The sequence below is a fragment of the Oncorhynchus mykiss genome, chromosome 9 (assembly GCF_013265735.2).
Source record: "Oncorhynchus mykiss isolate Arlee chromosome 9, USDA_OmykA_1.1, whole genome shotgun sequence".
In the NCBI taxonomy this organism is placed as follows: Eukaryota; Metazoa; Chordata; class Actinopteri; order Salmoniformes; family Salmonidae; genus Oncorhynchus; species Oncorhynchus mykiss.
This window is the reverse complement of record NC_048573.1, coordinates 64025295-64049121: the sequence shown is the minus strand read 5'-3', so window position 1 is coordinate 64049121 and position 23827 is coordinate 64025295. Positions and strand designations below refer to the sequence as shown.

Genomic DNA, 23827 nt, shown 5'->3' with positions numbered 1-23827 from the left:
ATCAGAAGCTTCTAAAGTCATGACATAATTTTCTGTAATTTTCCAAGCTGTTTAAAGACACAGTCAAGTGTACGTTAACTTCTGACCCACTGGAATTGTGATACAGTGAATTATAAGTGAAATAATTTGTCTGTAAACAATTGTTGGAAAAATTACTTGTGTCATGCATGAAGTAGATGTCCTCACTGACTTGCCAAAACTATAGTTTGTTAACTATAGTTGAAAAACAAGTTTTAATGACTCCAACCTAAGTGTTTGTAAACTTACGACTTCAACTGTACATGTGCACCACCAAGTCAGTAGGCTAAGTTACAGTAGGCTAAGTTATGAAGGGGAAAGGGACCAAATTATTATGGTGAGGCACATGGGCTACTAACAGCTTACTACACAACATAAACTTAGTATCACTTTCTTAGCTACAGTACACTTTCTTAGTTACAGACCTCACCCATTATAACTAGCATTTCCAGAGATACAACCTCTCTTATCATCCCTCAGTGCCTGGGCTTACCTCAGCTGTACCCGCACCCCACCATACCCCTGTCTGCACATTCTGCCGTGAATCTATTCTACCACGCTCAGAAATCTTCTCCTTTTATTCTTTGTCCCCACACTCTAGGCGACCAGTTTTAATAGCCTTTAGCCATACCCTCATCCTACTCCTCTGTTCCTTGGGTGATGTGGAGGTAAACCCAGGCCCTGCGTGTCCCCAGGCACCCTCATTTGTTGACTTCTGTGATCGAAAAAGCCTTGGTTTCATGCATGTTAACATCAGAAGCTTCGTTCTGCTAGGTGACCTAAACTGGGATATGCTTAACACCCCGGCAGTCCTACAATCTAAGCTAGATGCCCTCAATCTCACACAAATCATCAAGGAACCCACCAGGTACAACCCTAAAACCGTAAACATCGGCACCCTCATAGACATTATCCTGACCAACTTGCCCTCCAAATACACCTCTGCTGTTTTCAATCAGGATCTCAGCGATTACTGCCTCATTGCCTGTATCCACTATGGGTCCGCGGTCAAACGACCACCCCTCATCACTGTCAAACGCTCCCTAAAACACAGGCCTTTCTATTCGACCTGGCCCGGGTATCCTGGAAAGATATTGACCTCATCCCGTCAGTCGAGGATGCCTGGTCATTCTTTAAAAGTAATTTCCTCACCATCTTAGATGAGCATGCCCCGTTCAAAAATATATATGCAGAACTAAGAACAGATATAGCCCTTGGTTCACTCCAGACATGACTGCCCTTGACCAGCACAAAAACATCCTGTGGCAGACTGCAATAGCATCGAATAGTCCCCGCGATATGCAACTGTTCAGGGAAGTCAGGAACCAATACACGCAGTCAGTCAGGAAAGCAGAGGCTAGCTTTTTCAAGCAGAAATTTGCATCCTGTAGCTCCAAAAAGGTTTGGGACACTGTAAAGTCCATGGAGAACAAGAGCACCTCCTCCCAGCTGCCTACTGCACTGAGGCTAGGTAACACGGTCACCACTGATAAATCCATGATAATTGAAATTTCAATAAGCATTTCTCAACGGCTGGCCATGCCTTCCTCTTGGCAACTCCAACCCCGGCCAACACCCCCCTCCTCCGCAGCTACTCGCCTAAGCCTCCCCAGCTTCTCCTTCACCCAAATCCAGATAGCAGATGTTCTGAAAGAGCTGCAAAACCTGGACCAGTACAAATCAGCTGGGCTAGACAATCTGGACCCTCTCTTTCTAAAACTATCCGCCGCCTTTGTTGCAACCCCTATTACCAGCCTGTTCAACCTCTCTTTCCTATCGTCCGAGATCCCTAAAGATTGGAAAGTTGCCGCGCTCATCCCCCTCTTCAAAGGGGGTGACATCCTAGATCCAAACTGTTACAGACCTATATCCATCCTGCCCTGCCTATCTAAAGTCTTCGAAAGCCAAGTTAATAAACAGATCACTGACCATTTCGAATCCCACCGTACCTTCTCCGCTGTGCAATCGGGTTCCGAGTCAGTCACGGGTGCACCTCAGCCACGCTCAAGGTACCGAGTCAAGGTACTGAGTCTATGCTAGGTAAAGCTCCGCCTTGTCTCAGTTCACTGGTCACGATAACAACACCCACCCGTAGCACACGTTCCAGCAGGTATATCTCACTGATCATCCCCGAAGCCAACACCTCATTTGGCTGCCTTTCCTTCCAGCTCTCTGCTGCCAGTGACTGGAACGAATTGCAAAAATCGCTGAAGTTGGAGACTTTTATTTCCCTCACCAACTTTAAACATCAGCTGTCTGAGCAGCTAACCAATCGCTGCAGCTGTACATAGTCCATCTGTAAATAGCCCACCCAAGCTACCAACCTCATCCCCATACTGTTTTGATTTACTTTTCTGCTCTTTTGCACACCAGTATCTCTACTTGCACATCATCATCTGCTCATTTATCACTCCAGTGTTAATCTGCTAAATTGTAATTATTCGCTCCTATGGCCTATTTATTGCCTACCTCCTCATGCCTTTTGCACACACTGTATATAGACTTTCTTTATTTCTACTGTGTCATTGACTTGTTTATTGTGTTATTGGCTTGTTTATTGTTTATTCCATGTGTAACTCTGTGTTGTTGTCTGTGTCACACTGCTTTGCTTTATCTTGGCCAGGTCGCAGTTGTAAATGAGAACTTGTTCTCAACTAGCCTACTTGGTTAAATAAAGGTGAAATTAAATGAAAATAAATAAAAATCTCCCTGGTATTTTACATAATTTATGCACCAGTATACAAGACATTTTTGGACTCACCGTTGTGCTGTGCTCACTTGAACAGGAAGGTGGCGCGGCGGTCCTTGCTTGCAAATTTTGTCATGAAACTTTGTCATCAAAGTCTGGCATTCTCTGAATGTATGGTGCTTTCAAGACAACTGAGAATTCAGAAAAAAACAATGTTTAATCATGACCTCAGGTCGGACCTCTAGAAAGAGGTTCCTGACTTGGAATTTCGAATTGGATGACCGCTCAAAACGTATTTTCCTAGTTGGAGCTTGTTCTTTTCAGAGTTCCCAGTTGTCTTGAACTCACTGAAATATGAGATTTCCCAGTTCTGAGTTTCCAGTTGTTTTGAACTCAGCAGAGGTCACACCAATATATTCAACCTTTTCTGGCCCATGGTGTTGCGTGTGAATGTTTATCCTTTTAAGCTTGGAAAAGGAGACCACACACCCTCTCCACCGAATAGCAGGGGAAGCAAAATAATGCTTGCTTTGCAACTCTTGCAGTTAGCCACTGATTCCTTCCAAACCGCTCATGTTGAATTTGTGATTTCCAACTTGTTGTGTAATGTCCAATGGCCGATGAGCACTGATATACGTTTTATCTATAATTTCTCTTCATATCACAAAGATTGAAAAGGATTTGCCTGTAGATTCTCGACTTGATTCATGAAGATGGCTGCTTGTCTAGCTTGCTAGCTAAGATTTTGAAGGTATGATGTTGACATGATTAGTCCAATCAAAGCTACAGTAGATATAGCGTGATTTTGGCGCAGCTGTCTAAGGCACTGCATCGCAGTGCTGAGGCGCCACTGCTGTCTAGGATTTCATCCCATGCTATGTCACAGTGTCCGTGACCGGGAGCCCCATGGGACGGCGCACAATTGGCTCTGCTTGGTTAGGGAAGGGTTTGGCCGGGAAGATTTCCTTGTCTCATTGTGTTCTAGCGACTCCTTCTGGCGGGCCGAGGGCCTGCAAGCTAACTTCGGTCAGATCTTCGTGGGCTATACTCGGCCTTGTCTCAGGATAGTAAGTTGGTGGTTGAAGATATCCCTCTAGTGGTGTGGGGGCTGTGCTTTGGCAAAGTGGGTGGGGTTATATCCTGCCTGTTTGGCCCTGTTTTTTAAACTCTAGAGACAGCAGGTGCGGTAGAGATGCACTGAATAATCGGCTATGAAAAGCCAACTGACATTTATTCCTGAGGAAATCCCTTACAAAGGGCTCTATAAATAGTTGTTGTTGCACCCATCCGTAATCAGATTAACAAATACAGTATGAATCTAAATTCACTCATGAAGATGTGTAGGTAATAGTGAGTTTATAAGGCTACTGTATGGAAACAAATTAAGATAAAGAAGACAGAAATAGACAAAAGTCCCAAGACTCTGCACAGCCTAATGGGAAATAATCACAACAGGTGTGTTCTCTTCTATTCATGTCTTACTTTTAACTGGATTGGTGGACGTCACTCCCCAAATAATATCACTCCCTGTGTCACCAGACAAGTTAAACTTCTTTCTTACACTCAGGTATCTTCTGAAATCTTGTACACATGGTCTACAAAGGTCAACCTAAAAAGTGCATGTAAAATACATTTGAATCTCCATTTCATTATGTGCCTTTACATAAGTGAGCCCTCCTTTACTGTTCTAGGAAAACCAGATAGGTCACAAGTGCCTTTGGGGAGGTGGGGGAGGTGGGATCACAGGTTTCAGTGGGGTAGGAGGGGTCTAGTACTACTGCTGTTATGTCAGAGATTAGAGCATTTATAAAGCCAGTAATCACAATGCTTTTGTCAGTTTGTTCCAACCTGCAGTGCAGGAGAAGAAAAGGGATGTTTCATATTTAAGGTGGAAAGGAAGCGTGCACACTTAGGACATGAGGAGAGGGACAGCTCTTGCAGTGTTGGTGCTGGCACTTTTTTCATCTGCTACAGCAAGTAAGTACAGCCACTCTGGATATCATTATGTATACCAGATAATCCAGGCTTATCTACATTTATGTTTTCAAGAAAGTATTTTTTAAATTTACAAAAGGGATTTATTCCTCATTTAAGGCTGTGGCTCAACAGGATTTCCCAATGTGGGAGTGTGGCCTTAAGGATAAAAATGGTCCTGTGAGAGGGCCTCAAGGGGAAAAAATGGTTCGGTGAGGGTGCCTCAAGGAATTTCTAACACACCTGCCTATTTTTCCCCCCTTGAGGCCCCCATTCTTAGTCAGATAATGATCATTTTGCACAAAAAAATTATCAAGTTAGACATGCCCACTGGGCCAGCACATCTGGCATTTCAGGCAACACTTGTTTTATTCAAACCTTTCAGTGTATTGAGGAACACTGCATTTGGTCTTGTCTTAGATGCTTCATGAAAGAGGCTCCACAGTGCAACACTATGTGCCCTTTGCATGACCAAGGGTCAGTTTCCCAGACACAGATTAAGCCTAGTCCTGGACAAAAACCCTTTCAATGGAGATTGTCCGTTTTGATAGCCAAATGCTTTTCAAACATTGCACAAATCTGAATTAAACCTGTTGACATCCTTGATTTTATGAGGAAGCATCATTGCAGTCATTGGGCATCTAGGAAGATCCAATGCAGTAATGCATGCTATCTTCAACATAGGTCAAGTAGCATGAGCTTTAAATTAATTGTTAAAAATCAAGAGTGTCATTTGTCACCAATCAGCAGTTTACATGAATTCCAAACAATATAGAAAGTATCTGTCAGCGGCTGTTAATTCTTAATTTAACAGTAAACTTGTACTGTTGGTGGGATCATTGCACAATACAGTAGCCTATTGTAACAATAATACTCTTGATAAGCACCTTGCGGTCTCCTCCAATTGGAATATCCATGTTGTGATTTTGGCTAGGGTGCCATTTGTGGATGCCCAGCATTCAATCCAAATTCAGGATTAAAAATAAAACATACTACTACTGCATATGAAAATAATCAGTGTTTATCAGTGCCCTCCTGTAAGGTTGCAACTGAAAGTGTGGTCAGCTCCTTCCTTTTCAACTCTAATGAATGCATGCTCTGCTTTATATGTCATTTCTATGATTATATTCCAGAGCCCAAAAGTCGCTTCACACGATATCCATCATGGAATATGAAAATGTATCCAGTCTGGAAAGATGAAGATCCTCGGTACAAAGACTTTTGGAAAGGTATGCACAGTTATCCTCTGTCTCAACACAATGTGTGTACACTGATGGTGACAGGAATATCTCTGTGAAATTTGTGGACATTTGTGGATGACCTCTGCTGCTCATGCAGTAAAAGGGGTTTAAAGGCCCAATGCAGTCCAAAATGAGATTTTCCTGTGTTTTATATATGTTTCCACACATGAGGTTGGAATAACACTGAAATGTGTGGACATTTTTGAGAGTTTGAAGATAGGGCAAGTGGACAATGCTGTGATCAAGATGGATGAATCTGAGGTTGAACGAAACGTAGTGGATCTAACTGTCACCTGCCAAGGGAGGTGAGTATTCCTTCTCCAGACCCAATTAAGGGAGACTGTCTCAGACAATCACACCATTTATTATTTCCCTAAGCAGAATCATGATCCACAGACAAATCCACTAGGTATGTAGACCTATATTCCACCACTTAGGCACTGGGATCAGTTTCATTGCCCCAGATCACAGGATGCTGCTGAGGGGAGGATGGCTCATAATAATGTCTGGATTGGAGTAAATGGAATAGTATTAAACACATGGAAACCTTGTGCTTAATGTGTTTTATACCATTCCATTCACTCCGTTCCAGCCATTACTATGAGCCCTTCCTCACTGTTTAAATTGAAACCAGCCGCCTGTGCCTCAGATTAATCCTAATCCTGGATTTAAAATCATTCTAGCATTTTAGTCCAGGATTAGTCTGGGTCAGGGAATTCAGATTCAGAAAACTGTATTGTCCTCAGAGAGGCAATTTGTCTTGCAGCAGTCATAAAACATATCACATCTAAAAATAAATAGCAAAGGAATCCGGTCCTTAGTTTCAACAAGTGTTTCTGACCCTGTGTCTGTTCTCCACCCAGCCTTCCCACAGAGGTGTGCACGGTGGTGTCTGATGCAGACTGTTTTATGCCCATCCACACCATGTGTAACACAGTGGCCCCCTCTAATGAGTGCCAGCTGGTACTGCGTCACTTTTTCAATGACTCCGGCATCTTCTGTATCAACGTGTCCATGACCAACGATGTCAGTCTGGCAGTCACCAGCGCCAAATATAGCATGACCGTGGGTATGTACTGTAAGATGTCTGCTCTGCACATCTGCCTCGCCACGTCTTGAATCTGGGTCCCTGGGACAATCAGTCCAATACCTTCAGTCCAACACCTATTGTTATTGGAAATAACAATAGTCACAAATCAGCATAGTCACAAATCAGCATTGGTCTACTCTAGTCACAGCTCTCTGAAGAGTTCCATATCACCACAAGGTATAACCTTTTCAGCTTGCTTGAGACATTACCCCTATGGTGTCTACACTGTATAGCCTTGTCTCAGGGCAACTGTATGCAGCATATTGTACAATTGATAACACTTTTCTCATTACCTTTTCATCCTTTATTTTACCAGATGAGTCACATTGAGATTGACATATGTGTGTAAGTGAGCCTTGGAAAAAATGAATGTAATTAATAATTTTCCTTTTGTTCCACAGACGATTCAAAGCCTACCTTCCTCTGAAGGAGGAGTCTGTGGTTGGCTCCACCTCCCAGAGCAGTCCTGGTTGGAGCTCTGGGCCTCTACTGTTCTGGAACCTTCTGAGTCGATGGGACCTTATAGAGAACAGCCCACTGCTCGATGACAGGCTGGTGTGAATGGAAAACAACCCATTCAACTGCCAAATACACAACAGCATAGAAACATCTGTCATCTGAAATGTTTAGCTTTTTCTTTAATCGATTTTTTATACATTTATTTTTTAACTGAAAGTTCATTAATGGATATAATTTGGCTTATTACCATCAAACTTAAATGTGCATCCTCAAATATTTATACTGGAAGTTTTATCAGTGAATAGTATTGTAAACTACTGTGAAGTCAGACATTTACATGTATTTTCCCCATTAAAATCCAAAACTGTACTATTGTCTTTCTTTTTGTCAAGATGTGGTGAATAAAGTCCAAGAGCACAAATAGCTAATTGAATTCAATGTTTTATTAGGTATCATAATAAGATCATGCAACAGTAAGTGTTTCACAATGGCTTGCCTGCAGGGGCATTTCAATACTCTTCTCCCTCCTCCTCTCCCTCACCCTCAATGGAGTCAACCCCTACCTCTTCATAATCCTTCTCCAGGGCTGCCATGTCCTCTCTGGCCTCAGAGAACTCTCCCTCCTCCATACCCTCACCCACATACCAGTGCACAAAGGCACGTTTGGCGTACATCAGGTCAAACTTGTGGTCAAGACGAGCCCAGGCCTCTGCCACAGCAGTGGTGTTGCTCAGCATGCACACAGCCCTCTGGACTTTGGCCAGGTCTCCACCAGGGACCACAGTGGGAGGCTGATAGTTGATGCCAACCTTGAAACCAGTTGGGCACCAGTCGACAAACTGAATGGAACGCTTGGTCTTGATGGTGGCAATGGCAGCATTGACATCTTTGGGCACCACATCACCACGGAATAGAAGGCAGCAAGCCATGTACTTGCCGTGGCGAGGGTCACATTTCACCATCTGATTGGCCGGCTCAAAGCAGGCATTGGTGATTTCAGAGACAGAGAGCTGCTCATGGTAAGCCTTCTCTGCAGAAATAACTGGGGCATAGGTGGCCAGAGGGAAATGGATACGGGGGTAGGGCACCAAGTTGGTCTGAAACTCTGTCAGATCAACATTGAGGGCACCATCAAATCGAAGGGAAGCAGTGATGGAGGAAACGATCTGGCTAATGAGCCTGTTGAGGTTGGTGTAAGTAGGACGCTCAATGTCGAGGTTCCTACGGCAGATGTCATAGATAGCCTCATTATCCACCATGAAGGCACAGTCAGAGTGCTCTAGGGTGGTGTGGGTGGTCAGGATGGAGTTGTAGGGCTCCACCACAGCTGTGGACACCTGGGGAGCTGGGTAGATGGAGAACTCCAGCTTGGACTTCTTGCCGTAGTCAACAGACAGGCGCTCCATCAGCAGGGAAGTGAAACCAGAGCCGGAGCCACCTCCAAAGCTGTGGAAAACCAGGAAGCCCTGAAGGCCTGTGCACTGGTCAGCCTGAGGAGAAAGAGGAACACATCAATAAATGGGCAGAAAAAGATGTCCACATTATGATCAGATAGTTGATCAAATATTTAATTCATTCATCAAACCAACCAGTTTGCGGATCCTGTCCAGCACCAGGTCGATGATCTCTTTGCCAATAGTGTAGTGTCCACGAGCATAGTTGTTGGCAGCGTCTTCTTTGCCAGTGATGAGCTGTTCAGGATGGAATAACTGGCGATAGGTCCCAGTGCGCACCTCATCTGAGGAGAGAAAATGAGCAGCTCATTAAGGAGCTCAATAGCAAGAAAGCAAAGGAAAACCTATTTTACATACCCTTGTTTCAATTAAAAGAGAAACAGAAATCTTACCAATAACTGTAGGTTCCAGGTCCACAAACACAGCCCTGGGGACATGCTTTCCAGCCCCAGTCTCACTGAAAAAGGTATTGAAGGAGTCATCTCCTCCGCCGATGGTTTTGTCGCTGGGCATCTGTCCGTCTGGCTGGATCCCATGCTCCAGGCAGTAGAGCTCCCAGCAGGCATTGCCAATCTGGACTCCAGCCTGACCCACATGGACAGAGATACACTCACGCTGGAAAATAAATGGAAAAACTTGTAGTGTAACAGAATTACAATACATTTGACAAAAATGTACAATTGGCAAAAACACCACCTAGTGGAAGAATGGTTAGGCTACATGTAAACTAGAGAACAGTTACAATGGAGACAAATCAACTGATGTGCAGAGGAATTTTGCCATTTACACCTATGACCATTACTAAACTGACAAGGAGGTCATATTACATCACTAAGGAATTAAAAGGAAGCTGGAGTGGAATAGGTTTATTTTCAGGGTTAAACTAGACATATTAACATTGATATATGTTACAGTCTACAACTGTAGACACATGTTACAGTAGAGACATATATTCCCCTTCTGTCCCCACCTAGTCTGCCCTCTCCCACCTAGCAACACAATGGATGACTTTAAGAATATAATCCCATTTTATTCCAATTGTATATCCATTACCTGGATAGATAAATAAATGCTGCTGTATTTGATGAATACTGTACAATTCAACTGTGTTCAATAGCTACCAAAAAGTATGCATCCTAAATGTAGTGCTTTGTTCTTTCATTCCATCCCCATTCAATTAGCCTACCACTTTATGTAATAGCCTTGTGATAAACCGAAATAGCATGCAATACCTATCCCAAACGCGTTGATTCAGTCCAACTCAATTCGTCATTTAAAAATGGGTTAGCAACACCAAGATGTTGCAAATTCGCCCCTATTTCGAATTAATTGACCGATACAATAAAAATCGACCCATTTTAGCCACTATACGTCGTGTAGTGATTGTCTCATCATTTGAGAAATTCTCAACAGAAAACATCAAACACGTAATTATTTCAGGCTTATTATTGCTGAAAAACTACATGACTTACCATTTTTTCTGAGGAGGATCGAACAATAAGGGAAAATACAAAGAAATAGCCTACGCAGAGAGATCTCTATTTGTGTCTGAATTAATGGGTGTACTGTATGCTCTGCCCGTCAGCGCCGACGCAACAACTGCTGATGGAGAGGGGCGGCGCTCCCAGATTTATGCACAGCCAGTGCACACTATGTAATGTGCCTGTATGAGGCTGACATTTACGTTTTTAAAACGAAGCTTTTTGTTTGTTTGATATTTTTCTCATTGTGCTTTGCGATTGAAAAAAAAAAATATATATATATATGTAGGGAGAAAACATATTTTTTCCAATTGAGGGAATGAATGGGAAGGTAGTGGATTTACCGTAAAGGATGTCCTCTGTCACCCCGTTTAAAGGGATAGTTCAACCCAATTAAAAATGCATCTTATCACGGATACAATAGAAAGTGAGCAATCCAATGTTTAGATGTAGGGACAGCTTTATCATTATAATTGATGACAAATCAATGGGAGTGACCGTGGAAGCCATGTCAGAATGCAACAAAAAAAAAAAAAACTGGCAATATCACCATACCTAAAACAAATACCCACATTTTTAAGTATGGTTATATATAGATTTGCATCCAAAGTCATTTTGTGGAACAGTACCGGATAAATCATGTAGAATGGCAGAATTAGGAGCCAATCCTTCTCACTATCCTCCTCCTATCTCTCCTTCCTCTTTGTCCTAGACTCTCTGCAATGATGATGTCATCCATCTGGGCTGATCACGTGATCACAGTGTCTTGCTGCGAAATGCACTGTGCTGGCCTTAGTGTATGTATGTTAAGGAAGTAATCCGTTTTTCTTTCAACCCATCTATCAAATTCAATACCCACGATGACCAAACATGTATTGACTTTTAGGGCTCAGGTCTCTGCAAGTGCATTTTGGTAATCCAAGCTTTCTGATAAAGCCAGAGCGTACATCATGATACTCATGTTCCCCAGAAGGATTACACAACATCCGATGCTTGAAAATCCTGCATTTTGTCAGACTATCCTGAATACTGGAATTTGTCTGGCAGCTATTTAAATTAAAGTTTACATCAGTTTGTACTACAAAGTCATGTACTACAAAGTGAATTGTCGCCTCGATACAGTCTCTCCAAAATCCACTCAAAAGCATCTGTGACACAAACTACACTAGTTGTATATATCTGTGAATGTATTGTAATGTTTTAAAATTGTATAAACTGACTTAATTTTGCTGGACCCCAGGAAGAGTAGCTGCTGCTTCTGCAGCAGCTAATGGGGATCCATAATAAATACAAATAGCTATTTAGAGCTTAAATTTGAAATTTTCTAAATATAGCCCACCTAGTGAGCAAAAATGGTTGAAATTACATATTTTCAATCAGTTTTGCTCACTGGGTGGCTTACCAAGCAACAAATATGTAAAGTGTGGGGTAATACAGTAAGTGTGATTTAGGCAGAACAAGACGTGTGGCCCCATGAAAACTGTTCCAGTAGAAGGTCCTCATTCCCCAACAGCTGAGGGACAAGGAGGAGCCTGACATTAAACAGTTGCAAGCGAAAAGAGGGTGGAGTGTTTGAGATGGGAGTGGTCCTCCATGGAATGTGCACACTTTTCCTTTAAAGGTCCATTGTAGAAATTTGTAGTATCTCAAAATAAAATAATTTCTGGGTAACACTTAAGTACCTTACTGTGGTTGTTTTCGATTTAAATGATCAAAAATAAACAAAAATAGCTTATTTATTTATCAAGCAAGAATTTTGCTCGGACTACCTGGGAGGGGTAGTCCGAGTAACTAGCTGTTATTGGCAGAGACGTTTGTAATTCTCTTTCTTATTGGTCTATTAACTAATTTACCGCCTGGTGACGTCACCAGGCAGGCCAAAACTCCATTCCACCTAAACAGGCTGACATTTCAGGCGGTCTTATCAAACAACTCTTACACTAAAGGGGCATTATCATAATTTTCACAATTTCACAGTATTATTCCAACCTTATGGTGTGGAAATATACAGTATATAAAACACAGGAAGATCATGTATTGGACTGCACTGGGCCTTTAATGGAATACAAAGCCTTCAATGCAGTCAAAAAGCAGTCATAGGCCTACTCAGGGGTGTCATGCGCCCCAAAAATCTAAGGGGGCACAAAGTACGTGAGGATGGATGGGTGGGTGGGAGTGGGTACTGTGGGAGGAGTGGTACTGTGGGGGCTGGCCCCTGTGGCTCAGTTGGTATGGCGTTTGCAATGTCAGGGTTGTGGGTTCGTTTCCCACAGGGGACCAGTACAGGGGGAAAAGTATGAACATGTATACACTTTAAGTCCAGAGCTTCTGGTAAATGACTGATAAGTAAAAAATGTCCGGAAGTTGGAGAATTTAGCATTATGCTTAATTCTAAGTGAAAAATAGGTATATTTGTCTCTGCATATCTAAACATACCTCTTGAGCGGTCTATATCCTCCTGACTGGTGTTTCTTTTTTTTCAATAAATACTGTATGCTCTTCTGCATCTATGCTAAAATCTGGGTAACAGATTGAAGGATTGTGAGTCTTATTCAGTACATTTAGTTATTACTTGATTTTCTAAAGTCTGCCAACATTGCCAGCAAGGTTTGCCAGCTAAGATAGTTAGACTCACTAGGCACATATGTCAATTCAATGTCTATTCCATGTTGGCTCAATGTAATTATTATTGAAATTATGTGGAAATAATATTGATTCAATCAGTGTGTGCCCAGCAGGTAGCTACTATAACTTGATAGCCTGAAATGGCTTCTTGGTAGCTAGTTTTTAAGAGGTTGGGAAATTGGGAACCTATCTGGGCTAGCTAAAGCCAACTTCAAATCAAATCAAGCTTTATTTATACAGCACATTTCAGACATGGAATGCAACACAATGTGCTACAGTAAAAAAACAAGTAGAACTAATAGAATCGTTAAATAAATTCTAAAACTCACAGGCAGCCACTGCAGAGACCTTAACACCTCTGTAATGTGTGCTCTCTGTCTGGTCTTGGTCAGTACCCGTGCATTCTGTATGTTTTGCAGTTGACCAATGGCTTTCTTGGGTAGACCAGACAGGAGAGCATTACAGTAGACAAGCCTGCTTGTAATAAAAACATGTATCAGAGAGACTCGTCCATTACCACCTGAGAAACACTTTGGCAATGCTCCTCAGGTGGTAAAAAGCTATTATGGTAAAATTACTAATGTGTGATTTGAAATTGAGTTCAGAATCTGAAATAGGTTTTTACCTGGTATTTTATCTTTATTGCCTGTGAATTAAAATGTGCAGCTAAATTCTCTCTCTGTGCTTTGGCTCCAACAATAAGTACCTCGGTCTTGTCTTGATTTAGCTGGAGGACGTTGTGAGCCATTTAAGTATTTAAATCACTAATAAAGTCTAATAATTTATCCGTGGAACTATAATACTCTGGTGACAAAGAAATACAAAATTGTGTATTGTCTGTACAGCAGTGAAAATCAATGCTGTGCTTTCTGATAACGTTGCCAAGGAGTAACATACAGTTGGGAGAACAAGTATTTGATACACTGCCGATTTTGCAGGTTTTCCTATTTACAAAGCATGTAGAGGTCTGTAATTTTTTATCATAGGTACACTTTAACTGTGACAGATGGAATCTAAAACAAAAATCCAGAAAATCACATTGTATGATTTTTAAGTAATTAATTTGCAGTTGGCACTTTAAAAAAAACATTTAGCTGTTTGAAAACCAAATTCTCCAGAATTTTGCTTAAGAATGGATGGTTGGAGATTGGCTCCGAAAATTGCTAAGAGCTGAAGAATCTAGAATCTAGATTACTTTTCTTCATCAGAAAATTGCCAGGTGGCTAGTAGTATTACAGTATTATAATTATTATTATTATTAAACAGTACAAATCTGAGTGGGCACGTGCCCCTGTGCCCCTTATGAGCATGACGCCTCTGGGCCTACTGATGATCTCTATGAACAAGTTGAAGCTTCTCTATTGAATGAAAGAGACTGATACAAGCCACTTTTGAAAAATAAGCATATTGTTGACTGTGAAAATGTTTATTTGCTTACTGATTGTTGTCATTCCACTGCAGGGATACTTCGGGATTTTGCCAATTAAGCCCTTTATCTACTTAACCAGAGTCAGATGAACTCGTGGATGAATGTTGTATGAATGTTGTCTCTATGCCCAGTGTGAAGGAAGTAAGGGGCAGTTTCGCAAGCCAGTGCTAACTAGCGTTAGTTAGCGCAATGACTGGAAGTCCATGGGTATCTGCCAGCATGCTTGTTTTTCACTATATTTAGTTCTATTCCAGCACATACTACATAGAGAAACAGCATTGTCCCTGTTTCATTGAACGCAGGATGAGCGAAAATAAAAACATGGAATGGGGTAGGGACTGTCTGGGAGGAAAGCCTCAGCCACACCCCCCACTGCTGCAGCTCTGTCCTCCTCCCCATTAGTGCTGTTATTCAAGCTTGGTCATGTGACTAAGAGATAAAGACGCTTTATGTGGATACTAGGCCTGTATCCAAGCAACGTATTCATTACCTAGCAACGGATGGAGCCAGGGAGGAAGGGGGGTTGAGTGTCTGTTTCTCCCTGTCTTAGATCTAGGATTGAGTCATTTGACCTCTATCGCAGACAGTAGTTCTATGACAAGCATGAACTCACGTTAAATTGGTGCAGTCTGGAACATATTGTAATGAAACAGGCAGGGAGCAGGTCTCGAACCCCACCTTCTAGCCCGAGGTCCGGCGCGCTATCGACTGTGCCGCAAAAGCATGCTCGTGCGGCAGGTTCGTTTTCCGCGCTTATAAACCCAGGGTTGTTACACTACTCCCTCCTTTCAAAGAGCTTGCGACTCTTCGTCTTACAGGAACGCGCTCACCGGCCAAGCACACGCACTGTACATCGACTCCCTTGCAGTCATATTGTAAGCCCTATCGAGGAGCCGAACAAAAATAAATATGGTAAGATTGTTTTTATTGTATTTACATTTAATTACTGAATAATTTTAAATTGTATATTTGAAAAATGTGACATTTATATCAAACTCTTTAATAAGAGCCTGATTTAGAACCGTTTATGCCTAAACAGCTATTATTGTTATTATATATATATTTGTTAAGTGTTTCATTTGATTCTATAGGATTTTTTTATTATAGCATTAGTATTAAATAGATATCCAAGGCAGACTTCTGTTCTGCTCAAATTATGTCTGCGCCTAATATAACATGAAATACCAGATTCGAGCGCATGTTAGAATAATGGCGTAATGTCCCAGACAAAACGGGGGTTAGGAAGGTTGTGATGTGAACGGAATTCCGTAGAATATGCCAACCACTAGGGGTGCCTAACAATAAAATTAAATAGGCTAGAACAATTTAATGTATCTCTACGGTGCCAACCGGTTCCGTTTTGTCCCGGTGTTTATGTAAATAAAATAGCACGATCTTCGATATGTTCACCGCTTCCTTTCTCATCCCCGACTGCAGTGGGATAATTTAGCTTAATAGATCGAAATGGAGGATGCATAGTGTTCTTATTTCATCGAATGCCTTACGCCCAAAGAAACATTATCCTCGTTTGCTGAAATGCACTGTCAGCATGCATCATAGTCATCAAAAATGTATGTTGCCGGTGATGGAGGAGAGAAATTATTCTGGATAATGTAGCATATTATTATAGAGCTATTATTATTATTTGAGAGATTCTGATACTGTGAAGGCTGTTAGAACGTAACTACCGTATAAAGTCTACACTGATACATGAATGCCTAGCACAGAGCAATTCCTAAGGCGTTGCCTTTCTTTCAAAACAAACCTACATGAAAACATACTTAACTCTCTTACAACTTCTTTTGAGAACATTACACCTCTCTGTGATTTATTTTCAAGATGTTCTGAATGTATACAAAAGTTGTCCAGACTAAACAGGCCTATGTTTTCTCCACAGCTTGAGTGTATCTCAGTTCATGTGGGTCAGGCTGAAGTCCAGATGGGCAATGCCAACGGGAGCTCTACTGCCTGGAGCATGGGATCCAGCCAGACGGACAGATGCCCAGTGACAAAACCATCGGCGGAGGAGATGACTCCTTCAACACCTTCTTCAGTGAGACTGGGGCTGGAAAGCATGTTCCCAGAGCTGTGTTTGTGGACCTGGAACCCACAGTCATCGGTAAGATTTCTGTTTCTTATTGAATAGGAATTGAGTCAAAGCGGTGTGGTAGAAAGTATTTATTGCTTTCTTGCCATTGATCCCCTTATTAATCTGCTGCTCTCCTCAGATGAAAAAGGTTCCATGTAGAACCCTCATCTCCGAAGAATAACTCTTTTAGATACCCCTTTCTGCTTCTCACGAGCTGCTGTTTTTCTCTCCTCAGATGAGGTGCGCACTGGGACCTACCGCTAGTTATTCCATCCTGAACAGCTCATCACTGGCAAAGAGGATGCTGCCAACAACTACGCTCGTGGACACTACACTATTGGCAAAGAGATCATCGACCTGGTACTGGACAGGATCCGCAAACTGGTGAGTTTAATGAACAAGTGTATTACAGCATTTTTTAATTAACAAAATTATTATATTATGGATCTTGTGTTATCCTTTTTTTTAATGGGTTTCTCTTTCTCCTCAGGCTGACCAGTGCACAGGCCTTCAGGGCTTCCTGGTTTTCCACAGCTTTGGAGGTGGCTCTGGCTCTGGTTTCACTTCCCTGCTGATGGAGCGCCTGTCTGTTGACTACGGCAAGAAGTCCAAGCTGGAGTTCTCCATCTACCCAGCTCCCCAGGTGTCCACAGCTGTGGTGGAGACCTACAACGCTATCTTGACCACCCACACCACCCAGAGCACTCTGACTGTGCCTTCATGGTGGATAATGAGGCTATCTATGACATCTGCCGTAGGAACCTCGACATTGAGCGTCCTACTTACACCAACCTCAACAGGCTCATTAGCCAGATCGTTTCCTCCATCACTGCTTCCCTTCGATTTGATGGTGCCCTCAATGTTGATCTGACAGAGTTCCAGACGAACTTGGTACCCTACCCCCGTATCCATTTCCCTCTGGCCACCTATGCCCCAGTTATTTCTGCAGAGAAGGCTTACCATGAGCAGCTCTCTGTCTCTGAAATCACCAATGCCTGCTTTGAGCCGGCCAATCAGATGGTGAAATGTGACTCTCGCCACGGCAAGTACATGGCTTGTTGCCTTCTGTACCGTGGCGATGTGGTGCCCAAAGATGTCAATGAACAATTGCAACAATCAAAACCAAACTTTCCATTCAGTTTGTCGACTGGTGTCCAACTGGTTTCAAGGTTGGCATCAACTACCAGCCTCCCACTGTGGTCCCTGGTGGAGACCTGGCCAAAGTCCAGAGGGCTGTGTGCATGCTGAGCAACACCACTGCTGTGGCACAGGCCTGGGCTCGTCTTGACCACAAGTTTGACCTGATGTACGCCAAACGTGCCTTTGTGCACTGGTATGTGGGTGAGGGTATGGAGGAGGGAGAGTTCTCTGAGGCCAGAGAGGACATGGCAGCCCTGGAGAAGGATTATGAAGAAGTAGGGGTTGACTCTGGAGAGGGTGATGGACAGGAGGATGGAGAGGAATACTGAGTGTTCATGCAAGGATGCCCCTGGCTCCCATATCTTATAAAAGCACAATAAAAAAAGCAATGCATTTATTTTTACGGTTTCATATTTTATTGTTGCTTGTTTAGGTTTAAAACACATAGTGACAGTCACAGGGGGAAAAAATTAGTGTCTCATTGAAGATTCACCAATAAAATGTGTTGAAATTGTTTCCAATGTATATGTTTTGTTGCATACTATTTCATGAATTACTTATCTATGTTTTCAAAACCAACATATTTACCGGAAGTAGAGGAATCTGCATTCAATAGACCTTGGAGGCAGATAGCCTAGCGGTTAAATTAGCGTTGGGCCACTAAGTGAAAGATTGCTGGTTTGAATCCTAAAGCTGACTAGGTGAAAAATGTATCATTGTGCCCTTGAGCAAGGCACTTAACCCTAGTTGTTCCTTTAATTAAGCTGCTCTGGATAAGAGCAAATAAAAAATATACTGCAGTTACAATGTAGTAAAATCTTAATAATTTGGTGACAAATGAATTCTGAAATTGTAGTACTGCAGTTGAACTGCAAAATCACTGGATACAGCATACTACAGTGAATAGGAATATTTTGGACATATAACTGCAGTTATACAGTGTTACTTCAACTTGCACAAGTAGGCTCTGAAGATGCTTACACTTATATCAGAGAAAAACCCTCATGCAGAGTTTCAACATGCCTATGAGATACTGTGTAGTATTCTACTCTGATAGCCAATTGGGACCAGGCATATCATAAGATCTTCCAATCAGTTTCGACAAAGCCTGTCTGTCCACTGTATCGTGGAACTATAAATGGCCCCACCCACCGAATTTGGTATCACACTGACTTCTTACAACAGACTCCTAAAGGTCTGCCTGTAAGTGTTGAACTAAAAGAAGATTCATTTTCTCCGCACCAAATCTTGAATCTTCTCAGCTTAAACATGGTGAGTATAAAACAAATACTATTATTGTTGCTTTCATTCATTTTGTCTCAGTGTTCGGATGAAGGCTGTTTCTATTTTATTTCTTCAACACACTTCGTCAATTCGACTAAAACAATTTTTGAAGTCATACTCTTACACAGATTTAGTTTTGTAGCCTAACCCAAACCAAAATGATAAACAGTCCCAATTATTTTGATAATTCCAGTCAACTACTGCAACAAAACTTGATGTCAAAATGGATGTCTCTGCTTAGAGGCATATTTGTCAGTGACATCTCTCTCTGCTTTGATGTCTGGATTGTCTGCATTAGAAGTGACCCAGGGAAGATGACTTATAGTGTAATATATTCAAATAATTGCCTTGTTTATGAACTAGGCTATAAGTAATGAGTAGGCAAGTCTATCCTGTAAAATGTATTTAGAACTCAAATATTTCATGAGATATTTCAGAATTTCTGATGATATCAAAGTTCAAACTGCTTTGTTGATATGCTATTACATTTTTTAATGCAATATTAAATACCTTGATTTAACATTGCATATTAAAATAGATTTGGTTAGCATTAAAGGTCTACTAAATACATTTGAAGTAAAATGCATTGTGTTGGTCAGATGGGAATGATTTGTCAAATGAACCACCCACAGTAAACTATGTCGGACATTTGGCTTCAAAAACACTGTCTGTTTGTCTGTTCAACAGCTGATCACTTGTTTCTTCAGTCAGGTGATGCGTCCCCATGTGTTCTGGTTTAAGCCGGTAGCCTATCTTCTTCTACAATGAAAGCATTTTCTGTCATGCCCCGTGCCCACACCTCTCCTCCCTCTCCTCCCCTACAGAGTTGCTAAGAATAATGTAGAACAAACAATCCTATTGGCATTTTTGAAGAAATTAAATATTGTCGTTGCTATTCCAGTTTTAGATGAATGTTTTGGTACAATTGTCTATTGTGTCCAAAGATGTACTCAGATATAACAGTTTGCCCACTGGGCACACACTGGTTGAATCAACGTTGTTTCCACATCATTTCAATGTAATCACGTTGAACCAACTTGGGATAGGTGTTGAATTGACATCTGTGCCCAGTAGTTCTTTCAGAAGATTGTACAGTAGAACTTTTGACTATAACTGAACTTATGTGTATAGTTCATATTTGATCGATTTTCAAATGAAAAGTAGTTATTGGTTTGAGAAAGTCGTAAACAACTCTCTTTCCACAGCGTGAGTGCATCTCCGTCCACGTGGGTCAGGCTGGAGTCCAGATTGGAAATGCCTGCTGGGAGCTCTACTGCCTGGAGCATGGGATCCAGCCGGACGGACAGATGCCCAGTGACAAAACCATTGGAGGAGGAGACGACTCCTTCAACACCTTCTTCAGTGAGACTGGGGCTGGAAAGCATGTCCCCAGGGCTGTGTTTGTGGACCTGGAGCCCACAGTTATTGGTAAGCTTTATGTTTCCTACATTGAGTCAAAGGTGTTTGTTAGATATGATTTTTTGCTTTTGTGGTATTGAGCTCCTCCATGAGCTGCTCATTTTCTCTCCTCAGATGAGGTGCGAACTGGGACCTATCGCCAGTTATTCCATCCTGAACAGCTCATCACTGGCAAAGAGGATGCTGCCAACAACTACGCTCGTGGACACTACACTATTGGCAAAGAGATCATCGACCTGGTGCTGGACAGGATCCGCAAACTGGTTGGTTTGATGAATGAAAATATCAGTAAAATATGTTACGAAATACATGTCCTTCCATTGATGGGTTTCTCTTTCTCCTCAGGCTGACCAGTGCACAGGCCTTCAGGGCTTCCTGGTTTTCCACAGCTTTGGAGGTGGGACCGGCTCTGGTTTCACTTCCCTGCTGATGGAGCGCCTGTCTGTTGACTACGGCAAGAAGTCCAAGCTTGAGTTCTCCATCTACCCAGCTCCCCAGGTGTCCACAGCTGTGGTGGAGCCCTACAACTCCATCCTGACCACCCACACCACCCTAGAGCACTCTGACTGTGCCTTCATGGTGGATAATGAGGCTATCTATGACATCTGCCGTAGGAACCTCGACATTGAGCGTCCTACTTACACCAACCTCAACAGGCTCATTAGCCAGATCGTTTCCTCCATCACTGCTTCCCTTCGATTTGATGGTGCCCTCAATGTTGATCTGACAGAGTTCCAGACCAACTTGGTGCCCTACCCCCGTATCCATTTCCCTCTGGCCACCTATGCCCCAGTTATTTCTGCAGAGAAGGCTTACCATGAGCAGTTAACTGTCTCTGAGATCACCAATGCCTGCTTTGAACCAGCCAACCAGATGGTGAAATGTGACCCTCGTCACGGAAAGTACATGTCATGCTGCCTTCTATACCGTGGTGACGTGGTACCCAAAGATGTCAATGCTGCCATTGCCACCATCAAGACTAAACGTTCCATTCAGTTTGTTGACTGGTGTCCAACTGGTTTCAAGATTGGCATCAACTATCAGCCTCCCACTGTGGTCCCTGGTGGAGACCTGGCCAAAGTCCAGAGGGCTGTGTGCATGCTGAGCAACACCACTGCTGTGGCAGAGGCCTGGGCTCGTCTTGACCACAAGTTTGACCTGATGTACGCCAAACGTGCCTTTGTGCACTGGTATGTGGGTGAGGGTATGGAGGAGGGAGAGTTTGCTGAGGCCAGAGAGGACATGGCAGCCCTGGAGAAGGATTATGAAGAGGTGGGACGTGACAGCGGTGAAGGAGATGAGGACGGGGAAGAGTATTAGAAATGGCTGTCTTTCTTTCTCTGTCTTTCAAACTTTATCACCCTCTTCTTTCATTTCTCTTTTCCATATATCCACCTTTATCTTTTCATTTCTCTTTTCATAGATCCACATGTTCTATTATTTCCATCCACTACACTCCTAACCTCAGTCAAAAAGCACTTTAATTTTGACAAGAAATGTACATTGTATGGAAAACTACAATTTTACTTGTCGTAATTTTCAGGTTTCCCTTTAGAGGTGTTCATACCATTAGTTTATAATCCTCTCCCTTATGTGTATTCTTATATAGGTGGCTTAGACAAATTCATTGGTTTCTAGGAACACTGTTAACAGTCACAGAATTTCAAATAATGTTTATCAGTGGAGGCTGCTGAGGGGAGGACAGCTCATAATAATGGATGGAATGGAGTCAATGGAATGGTGTCAACCACATGGAAACCATGGAAACCACGTGCTTGATACCATTCCTTTGACTCCATTCCAGACATTATTATGAGCTGTCCTCCCTCAGCAGCCTCCACTGATAAACATTATTATGAGCTGTCCTCCCCTCAGCAGCCTCCACTGATAAACATTATTATGAGCTGTCCTCCCCTCAGCAGCCTCCACTGATAAACATTATTATGAGCTGTCCTCCCTCAGCAGCCTCCACTGATAAACATTATTATGAGCTGTCCTCCCCTCAGCAGCCTCCACTGATAAACATTATTATGAGCTGTCCTCCCCTCAGCAGCCTCCACTGATAAACATTATTATGAGCTGTCCTCCCTCAGCGCTGCTGTCTATTATGGATTCATAATCATCTAGAAATTATTTGTTTTAACTACTAACTTAAAGAATTTAAAGTTTCAATAATTTCAGTATTGAACTTTGTCATGAGACCTTTTCTTTAAGAGTGGTGCTTGTGTTTGTTAGTTTGCTTTGCTACCTAACCACTTTAATGTCTAGAGGGCAGTGTTGTGCAATAAATACATGTCCATTTCCTTCTGTGAACATGAACGGGCAACAATTCCCAATACATACCCCAACAAATCAATACTTTCCTGAACGCTACAAAATATCATGAAGGTAGTATTAAAACAACACACTCAGAAAATCACAGCCATAACTGCATAGAGGGTAGACGTAGACTCTGCATTTTCTCACCCTCAGGATGCAAACAAATAATACATGCAGAATATTACATTCTATGTTATCTACATTCATTGTGAATTGGAGATGTGAACTGTGAAATGTACTCTCCAATTTACCAATGTGAAAGCCAGCTAGGCCTGAGAAGAGCCCAGTCCCAGTTCACAGCCCTGATCTAAAATAGGTCCTGGTATTCATACCCTGCCCTGTCATGGGGGAGATCTGTCAAGCTGTGGGACAGGACAGGTGGGGTTTAAAAATACTGTTCCCAATGTGTCTAGATTGGACCTAAACAGGACGACTGCAGATGCAAAACATGATATAGGCTCGTTTACAATTACATTGTTGTTACCTGCCTAGCAACCTCTTCAAGAGGTTTGAACCTTGTGGCATAACAGTTAAGGTGTTGGCTTGACAGTTGCTTGGATCTGTGTCCAGGTCCCGGTCAAAGCTATCCCCCGATTTTGATAAAATAGACATATATGAGCAAGGGGCTTCACGTGGGTCTGATGTCATGAGACCAGAAGGATGAAAACAACAATATGTACTGTAGATCATTAGTCATGTGCAAGAATGTGCCCCGTGGAGAAAATAACATATAGATTGCAAGCGGAAAGTATTCAGATCCCTTGTCTTTTTCCACATTTTGTCATGTTACAGCCTTATTCTAAAATGGATTAAGTCCCCCCCTCATCAATCTACATGCAATACCCCATAATGACAATGCAAAAACAGGTTTTTAGATAAAAATTTTTACAAATGTATTGAAAATGAAGGTTTTCATAAAGGATCTCTCTGTACTTTGCTGCTTTCATCTTTCCTGGCTAGTCTCCCAGTCCCTGCAGGTGAAAAACATCCCCACAGCATGATGCTGCAACCACCATGATTCACAGTAGGAATGGTCCCAGAACTACTTGGCATTCAGGCCAAATAGTTCAATCTTGGTTTCATCCTTCTGGAAGGTTCTTCCATCTCTACAGAGTA

At 42.3% G+C, this 23827-nt stretch overlaps 3 protein-coding genes and 1 pseudogene across 4 annotated transcripts; 3 read left to right on the top strand and 1 right to left on the bottom strand.

Annotated features, from left to right (window-relative positions):
* The first annotated feature begins 4456 nt into the window (after positions 1-4456).
* Positions 4457-7894, top strand: LOC110532643 (protein QNR-71-like). 2 transcript variants are annotated; one of them, XM_036988649.1, is made up of 5 exons: positions 4457-4684; positions 5815-5910; positions 6130-6227; positions 6786-6991; positions 7414-7894. In XM_036988649.1, exons 2-5 carry the CDS (start codon positions 5878-5880, stop codon positions 7437-7439), a joined length of 363 nt encoding a protein of 120 aa, XP_036844544.1. In that variant the 5' UTR covers positions 4457-4684; positions 5815-5877; the 3' UTR covers positions 7440-7894. The 2 variants fall into 2 exon arrangements, with proteins under 2 accessions (XP_036844544.1, XP_036844545.1); XM_036988650.1 differs by having other exon boundaries at positions 4458-4684; positions 6139-6227.
* Positions 7895-7896: 2 nt separating this feature from the next.
* Positions 7897-10547, bottom strand: LOC110532642 (tubulin alpha chain). The gene is made up of 4 exons (XM_021616715.2): positions 10398-10547; positions 9318-9540; positions 9061-9209; positions 7897-8961 (listed from the first exon to the last, which is right to left on the bottom strand). The coding sequence occupies exons 1-4, from the start codon at positions 10398-10400 to the stop codon at positions 7981-7983; spliced, it is 1356 nt and encodes a 451-aa protein (XP_021472390.1). The 5' UTR covers positions 10401-10547; the 3' UTR covers positions 7897-7980.
* A 5816-nt stretch (positions 10548-16363) lies between these two features.
* On the top strand, positions 16364-18205 carry LOC110532641 (annotated as a pseudogene).
* Positions 18206-18314: 109 nt separating this feature from the next.
* On the top strand, positions 18315-22106 carry LOC110532640 (tubulin alpha-1C chain). The gene is made up of 4 exons (XM_021616714.2): positions 18315-18961; positions 20179-20401; positions 20507-20655; positions 20738-22106. The coding sequence occupies exons 1-4, from the start codon at positions 18959-18961 to the stop codon at positions 21710-21712; spliced, it is 1350 nt and encodes a 449-aa protein (XP_021472389.1). The 5' UTR covers positions 18315-18958; the 3' UTR covers positions 21713-22106.
* The last annotated feature ends 1721 nt before the right edge of the window (positions 22107-23827 follow it).